The 13152-nt window shown below is 44.9% G+C and overlaps 1 protein-coding gene and 1 pseudogene across 1 annotated transcript; both read left to right on the top strand.

The window, feature by feature from the left end:
* Positions 1-228: 228 nt before the first annotated feature.
* LOC149345520 (uncharacterized) lies at positions 229-6542 on the top strand. The gene is made up of 3 exons (XM_089541149.1): positions 229-760; positions 1520-1637; positions 6311-6542. The coding sequence occupies exons 1-3, from the start codon at positions 229-231 to the stop codon at positions 6540-6542; spliced, it is 882 nt and encodes a 293-aa protein (XP_089397275.1).
* Positions 6543-6572: 30 nt separating this feature from the next.
* LOC149345517 (uncharacterized) overlaps positions 6573-13152 on the top strand; it is a 39490-nt pseudogene continuing 32910 nt past the window's right edge.

Here is a 13152-nt window from a genome sequence, read left to right as displayed (position 1 = left end):
CACTGGCGACGAGGATGGGATCCGTCGGGACTGGCCTGCCAAGCGTGTCTGGGCAAGATAGGACGACGCACATCGGAAGCCACTAACGCGGACTGCAAGTGGCTGGCGGCCAGGGGCAAGCAGCTGACAACGGATCCTACGCACCAATCAAGGCATCGACACGATAAGTAACTGAACCGAAGCGTTGTTACGTTTATGTTTACGTTGTTACGTTTGTGCACCGAAGCGATGTCGCGTCTTGGCAGAATCGATGAGTGCGGCCCCAAGGTCCAGAACATTGATTCCTACTTGGAACGGTTTGAACATTTCGTCAGCGCCAATGAGGTCTCGGAAGCAAAGAAACTGTCAGTTTTTCTAACAGTACTTGGCGCAGGGGCGTATGAAGTCCTCAAGAACCTGGTAGTTCCAGCGCTTCCCGGTGAAAAGACTTTCGCTGAAATCAAGATTCTGCTGAAGAATCACTACAGCCCGCAAACTTCAGTCATTGCTGAAAGGTGCAGGTTTAACCGCCGAGTTCAACTGGAGCAAGAGAGCGTAGAAGATTTCGTTCTGGAGTTAAAACACCTTGCTCGGAAGTGCAATTTCGGAGACTTTCTGCAGGATGCCTTGCGAGACAGACTGGTAGCAGGCATTCGCAATGAGGAAACTCAAAGAGCTCTGTTCACCACAGAAGGCTTAACATTGCAAGGCGCATGCAAAATTGCGCTGGATAGGGAGTTGGCCACACAGCAGGCCGCGCTATTGCAACAAAGAGGTCGCAGTGAGGCACTCAACGTTGTGGGAACGCACGAGAGGTGCTACCGAAAGACAAAAGACTCAACGCGAGGAAAAAGTCAAAAACAGAAGTGTAGCCGCTGTGGCAAGGCGCGTGCTTCAGATAGCTGTTGGTACAAGAGGTACAAGTGCAGACGGTGCTCGAAAGTGGGTCATCTTCAAAATATGTGCCAGGCAAGACATGAAGAACTAAAAGCGCATCTAGTATCCGAGTCATCGGAAGAGGAGCCCACGTTATACAGTTGCGACGCTACGTCTTCTAAGAAGAGCTATGTTGTGTCTGTGAATGTTGAAGGCCACGACCTGCCAATGCAGGCTGACACGGGTGCTGCTGTGACTGTTGTGCCGGAAAGCGTGTACGTCGCTAAGTTGTCGCATGTCAAGTGTGAGCCAACGAAATTGGTGCTCAAAACTTATACGGGTGAAAAAATGCATGTGATCGGTCAATGCAATGTCACTGCTCGCTATGAAGGTCAGTGTGCCGTGTTACCTATTGTTGTGCGTGAGGGTGAGCGCAATCTGCCTATACTTTTAGGCAGGAGCTGCCTTGAGAAGTTGCAGCTTAACTGGCAATCTCTTTTCGCCTTGAGCATTGACGACAGGGTGTTGAAGTTGCATTCCAAGTTCCCTCGTGTATTTTCTTCCACTTTGGGAGTGATTAGGAACTATGAGGCAAAATTGGTTCTGCAGCCAAAGTGCACTCCTGTGTTTTGTAAGTCCCGGCCAGTACCCTTTGTGTTGCGAGAAGCGGTAGAAAAAGAACTGTCTGACCTTGAAAAGAAGGGTGTAATCGAACGAGTAACGCAGAGTGATTGGGCAACTCCCCTCATGGTGGTTCCAAAGAAGGAATGTGACAAACTAAGGTTGTGTGGCGACTTCAAAATCACGCTCAATCCGGTCCTAAAAACGGATCACTATCCGTTGCCCCTACCTGAAGATTTGTTCACAGCCGTTTGTGAGGGAAAAGTGTTCTGTGTACTTGACTTATCATCGGCATACCAGCAGGTGATGCTAAGCCCGGAATCCAAAGCAATTGTTACAGTAAACACGCACCGGGGGCTCTATCGGTACAACAGACTCCCCTATGGTATAGCGAGTGCCCCGGCTTTGTTCCAATCCTTAATGGATAAAGTCTTGATGGGCATTAAGAATGTAGGTTGCTACATTGACGATGTAATTGTAGCTGGCCAGGACATAGATGACTGCGAAAAAACACTTGAGCTCGTTTTGCAGCGATTGAACGAATACAACATTACTGTCAAGGCAGAGAAATGCAAGTTCTTTCTAAGCTCAGTGTGTTACCTCGGGCACAAGATAAGCTCTGAGGGGATACATCCCACCGAAGGCAAAGTGAAAGCAATCGCCCATGCTACTGAGCCTGCGAATGTCACTGAGCTGAAAGCTTATCTAGGGCTACTGAACTACTATGGCAAATTTTTAAACAACCTAGCGTCTGTAGCAGAGCCATTATACAAGCTACTTCGTAAGGGAGAGCGTTGGGTTTGGACGAAGAAATGTAGCGATGCGTTTGAGGCCACGAAACAGCTCCTTATCAGCAGCCGAGCGCTCACGTACTACGATGCACGCAAACCACTGGGGTTGCAATGCGATGCATCACCGTATGGTGTTGGAGCGGTTATCTTTCATGTGTTTCCCAACGGCGAAGAGCGTCCAATTGCATTTGCTTCGCGTACCTTGACACCTGCAGAAAAGAACTATGCGCAGTGTGAAAGAGAGGCTCTAGCTCTTATTTTTGGTTTGCTGAAATTCCACAAGTTCTTGTATGGCAGGAAATTTGACTTGTACACGGACCATCAGCCATTATTGGGAATTTTGGGTCATAACAAAGCCACGCCATCATTAGCAGCTGCCAGACTACAAAGGTGATCTTTAATTATGTCTGCTTACCAGTTCACTCTGAAATACCGCAAAGGAACTGAAATTGAGATGGCTGATGCTTGGTTTGGTTTATTGGGGTTTAACGTCCCAAAGCGACTGAGGCTATGAGAGACGCCGTGGTGAAGGGCTCCGGAAATTTCGACCACCTGGGGTTCTTTAACGTGCACTGACATCGCACAGCACACGGGCCTCTAGAATTTCGCCTTCAAGAAATTCAGCCGCCGCGGCCGGGATCAAACCCGCGTCTTCCGGGTCAGCAGCCGAGCGCCGTAATCACTGAGCCACCGCGGCGGGGCAGATGGCTGATGCTCTGTCAAGATTACCTACTTGTGGTTCTGCTAAAGCAGAAACTGTTGAATGTGTGTCTGTTTTCGAATGCACCCCGCTCACAGCGCGAGACGTGTCAAAGGAGGCTGCACGAGACGGCATCCTTAGCAAAGTACTCAAGTATGTTCGATCGGGTTGGCCAGCAAATGTCGTGGACGAATTGCAACCTTATTACGTCCGTCGCCTGGAACTCTCCGTCGAACAAAATTGTCTCACATGGGGGACGAGAGTAATACCTGAGAATCTGAGGCCCGCAGTGCTATCCTTGCTTCATGAAGACCACCCTGCCTCTAGTCGAATGAAAATGTTAGCAAGAAGTTTTGTGTGGTGGCCCAACATGGACAAGGATATTGAGGAGTACATAAGGAAGTGCAGAGTGTGTCAACTCGTACTACCGGCAGCTCAGCCTATACCTCTCCAGCTGTGGCCGTACCCATCAAGGTGTTGGCAAAGGGTACATATTGACTATGCGCAGCAAGGTAACCACAACTTTCTTCATTTCTTCATTCTTCTTTAACGCCTGATTCCGCAATGCCTGCATGACAGCTGAGGTTTCCACTGAGTCAAATGCTTTCTCGTAATCAATTAAGGCTATATATAGGGGTTGGTTATGTCTTCACTGCCTGCTTACAGGAGGTATTCCGGGGCCTGGAATGGGAACAGTTGAGGATAAGAGTTAATGGAGAATACCTGAGTAATTTGCGATTCGCTGATGACATTGCCTTGCTAAGCCACTCAGGGCAAGAATTGCAAATCATGATCAATCAGTTACACAGGCAGAGCAGAACGGTGGGGCTAGGAATTAACATGCAGAAAACCGAAGTAATGTTCAACACTCTAGCAAGGGAACAGCAGCTCGCAATTGGTAGCGATGTGCTGGAAGTAGTAAGAGAATATGTCTACTTAAGGCAGATCATGAGAGGGAAATAACTATAAGAATAAGAATGGGGTGGAGCGCATATGGCAGGTTCTCTCAGATCATGAATGGTAGCTTACCAATATTCCTGAAGAGAAAAGTTTACAACAGCTGTATCCTACCGGTACTCACCTATGGGGCAGAAACGTGGAGGCTAACAAAGAGGGTTCAGCTTAAGTTAAGAACAACGCAGCGAGCTATGGAAAGGAAAATGATAGGTGCAACGTTAAGAGATCGGAAGAGGGCGGAGTGGGTGAGGAAACAAACGCGGGTTAATGATATCTTAGTTGAAATCAAGAGGAAGAAATGGGCTTGGGCAGGGCATGTAATGCGAAGGCAAGATAACCGCTGGTCCTTAAGGGTAACGGAGTGGATTCCAAGAGAAAAGCAAACGTAGCAGGGGACGGCAGAAAGTTAGGTGGGCGGATGAGATTAAGAAATTTGCGGGGATACAGTGGCGGCAACTGACAAAGGACAGGGTTAATTGGAGAGACATGGGAGAGGCCTTTCCCTCCAGTGGGTGTAGTCAGGCTGATGGTGATGATGATGATGAACTTTAACGCGTGTTTGTTCTCTCACGCATTCCGCCCGCTTCGGATCTCTTAGCGTTACACCTATCATTTTTCTTTCCATAGCCTTCTAATTACCACCAACACATGCATTGTTAGCAGTGCTGGCACTATTGCAAGTGACATCAGTGTCCACTGTCCTGTTTTTATACCCTATGTAAAAAACACAACTTAAACCAAAAACTCACTGAATCATTCATTTATCAGCAAATCACGAACAACTCGCTAGAGTCATTTAAAAGCAGTATTAGTACGTGTCAGTGGAGCTCTGTGTTTAATGAAACTAATGTTGACGAAGCATACCCCAATATTATAGAAATATTTACGCGTGTGTATATAGAACATTTCCCTTTTAGAACACTAAATGGTTCGAACACAGAGAAGAAACATAGGGTGACACGCGGGCATCTGAAGCTAATAAAACATAAAAACAGTCTTTACTTTCAATTTCTTCCCACACGGACGGAGGAAAGCATTAAAGAATTTAAAACCTTTAGAAATAAGCTTAGGCAGGCAAGGCAAGCTTAATACGAGCGTCTTTTTTTCCGACGTAGGCCAAAAACGGCCAGAGATTACTTGGAAAACAATAAATAATGTACACGGCACAGGTAAATGTGATTCATCTCCAGATAAGCAAGCAGTTAACAGCGTCCCATTAAGTGGCAAAACTTTTGCTGATCATTTTAACAATCACTTTACCAATGCCTCAAGTCACAACTACAGCTTAACAACACTGCCCGCAATGAGTATCAGTAGCCCTGAAACCACTTTCCTTCACCCGACAGACGAAACTGAAGTACACAGACCATCTCCATGCTTATAAAACAGTAAGGCTCTTGATTATGACGACATACAAGTAAAGCCAGTAAAGTGCGTGATTGAATTTCCGAGTCCACTACTTATTTAACTTAGCAATAGAGTCGGCTATCTTCCCTGAAGGCATGAGTGAGCAAGAGTCACTGTAATCTTTAAAAGTGGATACGGAAATGAAGCAACTAATTATCGACCAATTTCTATATTACCTGTTTTCTCCGAAGGACTGGAACACATTATTTAATTGCGCCTAATAAATTTTTGCATAAAAGTAGGCCTAATAAACTGATTCAAAACAGCGCTACGGAACGAGGACAGAAGGAACACGAAAAACACAGGATGGGCGCTGACTACCAACTCTTTATTGCGTGAAAAAACCAGCACAGATTTATACTATTTCCTGGACTACGTGATACACTTCCAGCCACGGGACACAGCGAAGGAACGCCTCACACGTTTGGCGAGTCATAACACAGCTCGAAAGAACTCATGAAAAGTGCATGCACAATCAAACTATAGTATTACCAAACTAATGATAAATGGACTAACAGATACAAAGATGTGCATGACTCAGCTACTACATCTTTTGACAACTACAGCTCAGATAGGCAAGAAAATGAGTACATGAAAACAAATCTTTGGGCTACATAAAAACAATTAAGAGAGCGAGAAGGCGTAAAAGCATGAGAAAATGCATGAGAAAATGGCGATGGAAAAAGGGGGCATGAAAAATAAAAGTTGCTAGGCAATAGGCACAGTCAGCAGGCTAAAGCGAAAACAAAAAACCGACACCAACAAATAACACGGTAAAAGTCGCTGTCACCACACCGGGTCGCTGTCACCACCTGCCAGTCGAGAGTGCTCTCGTATGCCTCAAGAGAAGAATAATCCCTCTAGAGATTCAGACCTTGTTTGGTGGACTGGCGCCATCCTGGGGCCACGCACGACGCGTCGGCAAGGTGATGAAGTCTGAGTACTGACGACAAGTTAGGTTATACCAGGACTGCCTCAGATGTGTCATCCAGGACGAGTGTGGGAGCCGTGGCGAAGACAGGAAATTACAGGACTACAAGAGGCTCACAGCCCAAAGCACAGAGTTTCTGTGGCAGCGAGCACGCCTCAGTCTCCCTGCTCGGCGCAAGGAGAAGATCGGCCAACCAAACCAAGTCACCGTTCTCGGAGGCGCCATTCTTCCAAAGGACATTAGGAATATTCTACAGAAAGGGCCTAAGTACTCCTATTAACATACTGCTACCCCTTCTCGGTTGTTGGCAATGTTTAGGGAGGTGGCGGACCGAACGCACACCCAGGACAAGGAACGGCTCATCGGAGACGGTGTGGATTGTGACATCAAAAACGTGAGTCACGGCCGGAAGCTACGTCCGCCTCTCGTAAAAGTCACGAAATTTATGGAAGACAACAACCTAAATGTGATGCAGTCAGACAAAGAAGGGGGATTTGTTGTAATGCCGAGTGGTATTTTAGTGAGAAGGCACTGGCTGCCATATCAAAGAATTTTAAGACCTCAAAGTCTCGAGAGGCTAGAAAGAAATCAGCTGCGATCCGTCTTTTAAAAGAATGTCATGCGTCACTAACAAAAAGTTGCGAGCACATGGCTGATTACAGCTTTGATAACCAGGTTGAACGCCTTCTTTTATCTGGCTACTCACCTTTCCTCATAGCAGGCCTGTGCGAAGCCTTACTCCAGAAAATGAAGCTAGGAGAAGGAAGGGGAGAGCCCAGGGAAAGGAAACGTTTTGCGGTAATTCCTTATATCCATAAGCTATCGCACAATTTCAAAAAGGTTGCAGCCAGGTGCGATGTGAACGTTGTGTTTTCTGCCCCATGTAAGTTGGCAAGAGTGTGTCCGATGGTAAACCGGAAGAAGCGGGCGACCTGCACAGTAAAACATTCCCATCAGTACACCGAATGTCGGTCCGCAGTTGTCTACCAGATTCCCCTCACTTGTGGCAAAGTATACATCGGCCAGACCGGACGCTGCTTCAATGACAGCTAGCGAACGTAAAAAAATAAGTCTGGGAGCCACATGGCACTACACTGTAACCAACCCCGTCACGATTGTCGGCCTATGTTTTCAGACACCAAGTTTCTGGCGACCGCAAGGAGTAAAATAGAAAGGGAGGTTATTGAAGGTTTTTTTTTTTATTGAAAAGGCTGGGGACGCGTGCCTCAGCAGCTCTTCTGTCTGTTTACAGGAGAAAGAAAGGTCCATTATGGAACAGACGCGATTCTTGCTTTTTAACCGCTAGACATCCTGAGAAACGGTTTTCCCCGCACCTCACCCTATTGTGTTTTATTTTCCGTTGTTTTGTTTGTTGGTCTTATGCGGAACTTTTCACCTCTGTATTTTAAACTTTTAATGGTTTTACCGTCTTCATTGCTTGGCCGGTGGTGGTTCATGTTTTTTCTTCTTTTCTTTTAGTTTATCTTTTTAACGATGGTTACTTTTACCGTGTTATTTGTTGGCGTCGGTTTTTTGTTTTCGCTTTAGCCTGCTGACTGTGCCCATTGCCTAGCAACTTTTATTTTTCATGCCCCCTTTTTCCATCGCCATATTCTCATGCATTTTCTCATGCTTTTACGCCTCCTCGCTCTCTTAATTGTTTTTATGTAGCCCAAAGATTTGCTTTCATGTACTCATTTTCTTGCTTATCTGAGCTGTAGTTGTCAAAGGCTGTACCTGGGTCATGCACATCTTTGTAGCTCTTAGTCCTTTTATCATTAGTTTGGTAATGCTATAGTTTCATAGTGCATGCACTTTTCATGAGTTCTTTAGAGCTGTGTTATGACTCGCCGAACGTGTGAGACGTTCCTTCGCTGTGTCCCGTGGCTGACAGTGTATCACGTAGTCCAGGAAATAGTATAAATCTGTGCTGGTTTTTTCAAGCAATGAAGAGTTGGTAGTCAGCGCCCATCCTGTGTTTATCGTGTTCCACCTGTCCTCGTTCCGTAGCGCTGTGGTGAATCTGTTTATTAAGCATGAACCAACTAGCCCACACCAGAATCTTCTTAAAAGTAGGCCGTTGACTAATTGTCAATTAGGATTCAAAAAAGGCAAATCTATTGAAACAGCCCTGCTCGCAGTAGAAGAAAATATATTACAGATCACTAAAAAGGAACATATACGATCTGGCATTTCGTGCACTTCAGCAAAGCTTTTGACTGTCTGGACCATAACACACTTCTTAAAAAACTGATTTCATCTGGCATCCGCGGGAATCCTCATACCTTCGTTAACTCGTATCTCAGCAATAGAAGACAGTGTGCCTGTAATAACAACCTTACTTTCAATATCCTTACTACCAATATTTAGTGTTTTACCACAGAGAAGTGTATTCGGACGGCTTCTGTTCAACTTACACATAAATGACATTGTTCATATTGACAACAGCATTCAGTTCATCATATATGCTTATGACAGTAGTGTGCATATTTCTGGTAATGATCCCAATGCCGTTGTATTACATTGCAATGATGTATTTGGAAAATTGTCTGTCTGGTCCCAATTAAATCCCATAAAAATGAACACGCAGAAAACGAAAGCTACTTTATTTGTAGGAACACTCATGTCAGGTCATATGGAGTTAGGACACTCATGTCAACTATGTTCTAAAAATATCTCTTCAGTGACTGGAGCTACGTCGTGATGTCGTACTGTTCTACCGCAGAAAGTTAAACTTCAATTATGCAATGCATTATTTGCCTCGCACATGAGCTACTTCAGTTTGGTGTGGACAAACACCACAAGAGCAAGTATTGAAAAATAATAATGCAGCAAAAAGGTGGTAGTAGTAATAGACATTTATTCGACCATAATTTATAGCAATCGTTACATAGCTAATGTTGATCGTGAGTCTACGACACAACATCTGTTTGCAGAACACAATACTAATAGTTTTTGCCATCACTATGAACACCACCTGTTACATGTTTTCTATTTTCCTCAGCATGACAGCCACCGTGCCCCTCGTTCCATGGCATTCCTGGAGCCTAAAGCTACTACTTCTTTAACTCGAATTTCCGAACCCTGATTAGTGCCATACTTTCGCACTCAGTTTAAAGCTGCAATCATTAAAACACAATCTGCCGGTCTTATTAAATAAACGCAAACAGATAGCCTTCAAATCCCCATAAGAGCTACGAGCACACTTTTATTTAAATGACCAGAATAGATTGCTGCAATAAACCTTGCACCGCGTCTGTATTTTAGATGCCTTCTAATGCACAGTGTTGTAAATGATATCACCGTATTCTGCAATCAACGTCTGCTGCTGCCATGTAATAAACGGCTCGAGGGCGCAGTCAAAGCTGCAGGCTGCAACTTTCATCCCTGGAGACTGTGTGCTGGTAGACAAAGAATTGAATCCAGGTGTTGTTTTGCCGTTGCTTGCTTTTTACTCGTGTCCTCTTCTTGTCACGCGAGTTGTGGTCGCATTTATGAGCTTCTCTTCACTGCGAATAAACTTCTGGAAGGGAAGGAGGACTGGTCTTCCTTGCCTTTTTTTTTTGCCGTTGAGCGGAGAAACTATGAGCTTAAATCAAGAATACCAACTCGCCCAAGAACTAACTCTACGTTTGGTAATAAGGGAAGAGTTACTCGTTGGCGTTAATTTCTCTGGCATTACATTAGCATTACTCATTGTAATTAGTGATTACACATTGGATTGCAGTATTTAATTACTCTTTTGTTAAATTCCTACTCCACCTTGTTGGATTCCCCAGCCACTGCTATGGGCATTTTTGTTCATCCTCGTCGTTTCGTGCTGCATCCCCAAGAGATGTTTCATTTTAGCTCTCGCCTGACATTTCTTAATGCGCTTGAATTACCATCCGCGGAGAGCGATTTCAGCTATGTGTGTGTTTTCCTTTGTCAGACAAAGAGAACTAAAAACAAGAGCAAAAGAGTTGCACGGGTCTGATTCGAAGCCACTACGTGTGCAACATCATAGCCACGACGAGTGCCCTGCTACTTGATGGATAGAGGCGAACACAGTCTGTGCGGCAAGGCAGTCGCAGTGGCGGCCTAACTTTCCATTCGTCATCCGAGGCGGCGCGAGCGAACAGAACGTGGACGACGTGCACAAACTCAACCCCCGCTGACGTCATGGAAGGCTGCCACGCGCTCGCCTTTAAAACTTCCATGCATCGCCTAATCCCATCGCCCTCGCCCAAAATATGGACCACGCAGCATAAGAAAAATTGGAAAAGTTAACAAATAGGTATAAAAAAAACTAGCAATAAAACAAAAAATTGCCGACGATTGCGTTACTTCCTAATGCGAAATTTTAGCGCAGCTCATCAACTGTTTGAGCTTTTCGATAGATCGAGGCAAAGAATTCGAGCAAGACATGTATGTATAATTAAAGACAACTTGTTATTTTTTACAGATAGTCCATCTTCCCGAAACACTCTGCTAACACTTCTTGACTGTACCGAAGGAAGCTTTGTGGACGGAGAAATAGATGGATATATGCTCGCCTTGCTGCACCAATGCCTGGTTCTCAAAGACGACGTCTATGCAACTATTTCGCGAGGTTGCCACAGCCGTGGGAGGCGTTACAAGCGAGAGGAACGGGATGTTCTCCCGCATAAGTGGCAAAAAATTCCTTTTTTCTCTATATATACATTACAGTCCACACCCACCCTGCCGCCGTGGCAGGTGGCAGTTAATGGTTGGTCGAGAGAGTTCGCTCACCGTTGTCCGCTCTAATGCATGCAGCCCACATCTTTTTTTTTTTATTTGATACCTCAAAGGCCCCTGGTATGGGGCATTACATGAGGGATGGGCATGACAGTTAAACAATAATGGTCTTGATGGCGTTCTTAAAATGAATGGCGTTGATGTGATGCACGGCGTCCTGTGGTAGATCATTCCAGTACCGGGATGACGTGACGAAAAAAGATCGAGAATGAGCGGTAGTTCTTGCGGTGGGGGCGTAGACGGCCTTATGGTGGTTAATACGGCTTGAGAGGCGATAAGCAGGTGATATGACTGATTCTGCTAAAGATGAATGATAAAACATATGAAAGAGGCACAATCGAGAAATTTTTCGTCGCGTTTCAAGGCTGGGTAAGTTAGCTTTAGTTTTTAAGGCAGACACACTAGTGTAGTACGAATAGTCAGAATAAATGAAACGGATAGCTCGATTTTGTATTTTTTCTAAGGTTAAAGAGAGGTTAGACTGGTGAGGATCCCATATTGCCGAAGCATATTCTAGTTTAGGACGGACAAAAGTTATGTATGCTAATGATTTGATGGATGGGGTGGCAAAACATAGATTGCGCCGTATGAAACCAAGGGTACGATTAGCTTCGTTAGCGATGTTCGTGATATGAGATGACCATGTTAGGTTTTGCGTTACAGTAATACCCAGGTACTTACAGGAAGAGACGGACGATACTTCTGAACCGAAAAGAGTGTATTTAGAAGGAGTATGCATCTCCCGACGATGGAATGAGATTAAACATGTTTTGGAAATATTGAGAGACATTAACCAACGTTCGCACCAAGTTTGGATTCGGTTAAGATCTTGTTGAAGAATGCCAGCGTCAGTACTGTTAGTGATTGGGCGGTAAATTACACAATCGTCAGCAAATAAACGGATGGTAGAGGAAATACTGGAAGGAAGATCGTTAATATATATAAGGAAAAGCAAAGGTCCTAGGACTGTACCTTGGGGAAAACCTGAAATGACCGGGTTACGTGGAGAAGAATGATTGTTAGCATAGACAAATTGCTCTCTGTTAGTCAAAAAGTTAGAAAGCCATTCTAATACTAACGAATTAAGATTTAGACACGATAACTTTAGTAGCAGTCTTTTATGCGGTACTTTATCGAAAGCTTTTTCGAAATCAAGGAAGAGAGTGTCAGTAGGAACGTTTAAATCAAGGTTGGAGCTTAGGTCATTAATAAAGAGAGCCAACTGGGAGTCACATGGATGTCCTTTCAAAAAGCCATGCTGGTTAGTATGAAAGAATTTTACGGAGACAAGGAATTTGACTATGTGCGAATAAATAATATGTTCCATTAGTTTCGAACAGACGCTTGTGAGAGAAATGGGGCGGTAATTTTTGCATGAAACAGGTGAGCCCTTTTTGGGGACTGGAATGATCTTACCAACTTTCCAATCTTGTGGAAGGACACCTGTTGATATGGACTGCTGAAAGAGGTGGCACAATATTACACTTACAGTGTTTTTAGTATTTTTTAGGATTTTAGAATTTATGCCGTCAACACCAGATGAAGAAGTAAGTTTCAATGATTCAATAAGTTTCATGATTCCATTAGCATCAATTGTAATCTGTGGCATAGCTGGGTGGCCGAGAGCTGCGAAATCCGGTAAGTCACCGTCAGGTTCTTTAGTAAAAACTGAAGAAAAAAAGTTATTAAGAGCGTGGCTAGATTCGTGTTCCGGGATAAGATTGTTGTCGTCGTCATGTAATGTTAGTTATGCCCCACGTACCCATAAGCGCGATTGAGGCATCCACTGACCCAGGGGGCCATTTACGCGCACTTCCTTTCCTTAAAATGATCGGAGCGTAAAGAGTCGTTAACGCCAACGCCCTATGGCTTATGCGCCACGTTTTTGGCACAACGTGGTGTAATGCCAACGCATGCAGCGCACACGTGTCACTACCGCCACGTAGCTTAAAGCACAATTGAGGTGTCCTGTGCTCAAAGAGGGCAGTCTTGCGCATTTCGTCTGCTTTCCAAGCTCGCGCTCATTGGTTTCGCACCTTAAAGCGCGACTAAGGTGTCCACTGTTGGTTGCGAAGGACAGCGGCGAAACGCAGAACGGACAACGGCGAAACGCAGAAACAGGCGCCAGGGAG

The sequence above is a fragment of the Amblyomma mixtum genome, chromosome 4 (assembly GCF_055824585.1).
Source record: "Amblyomma mixtum isolate Tamu chromosome 4, ASM5582458v1, whole genome shotgun sequence".
Lineage (NCBI taxonomy): Eukaryota > Metazoa > Arthropoda > Arachnida > Ixodida > Ixodidae > Amblyomma > Amblyomma mixtum.
The sequence above is the reverse complement of the archived record's forward strand: the minus strand, read 5'-3'. Positions and strand labels throughout refer to the sequence as shown.

Excerpts from the sequence above, each read along its gene's own strand:
- LOC149345520 (XM_089541149.1), top strand. The coding sequence starts at position 229 with ATGTCGCGTCTTGGCAGAATCGATGAGTGCGGCCCCAAGGTCCAGAAC. Across the intron at positions 761-1,519 it reads ATTGCAACAAAGAGGTCGCA|AAGCGGTAGAAAAAGAACTG; the intron begins GTGAGGCACTCA and ends TTGTGTTGCGAG. Across the intron at positions 1,638-6,310 it reads AAGGAATGTGACAAACTAAG|ATGTGTCATCCAGGACGAGT; the intron begins GTTGTGTGGCGA and ends GGACTGCCTCAG.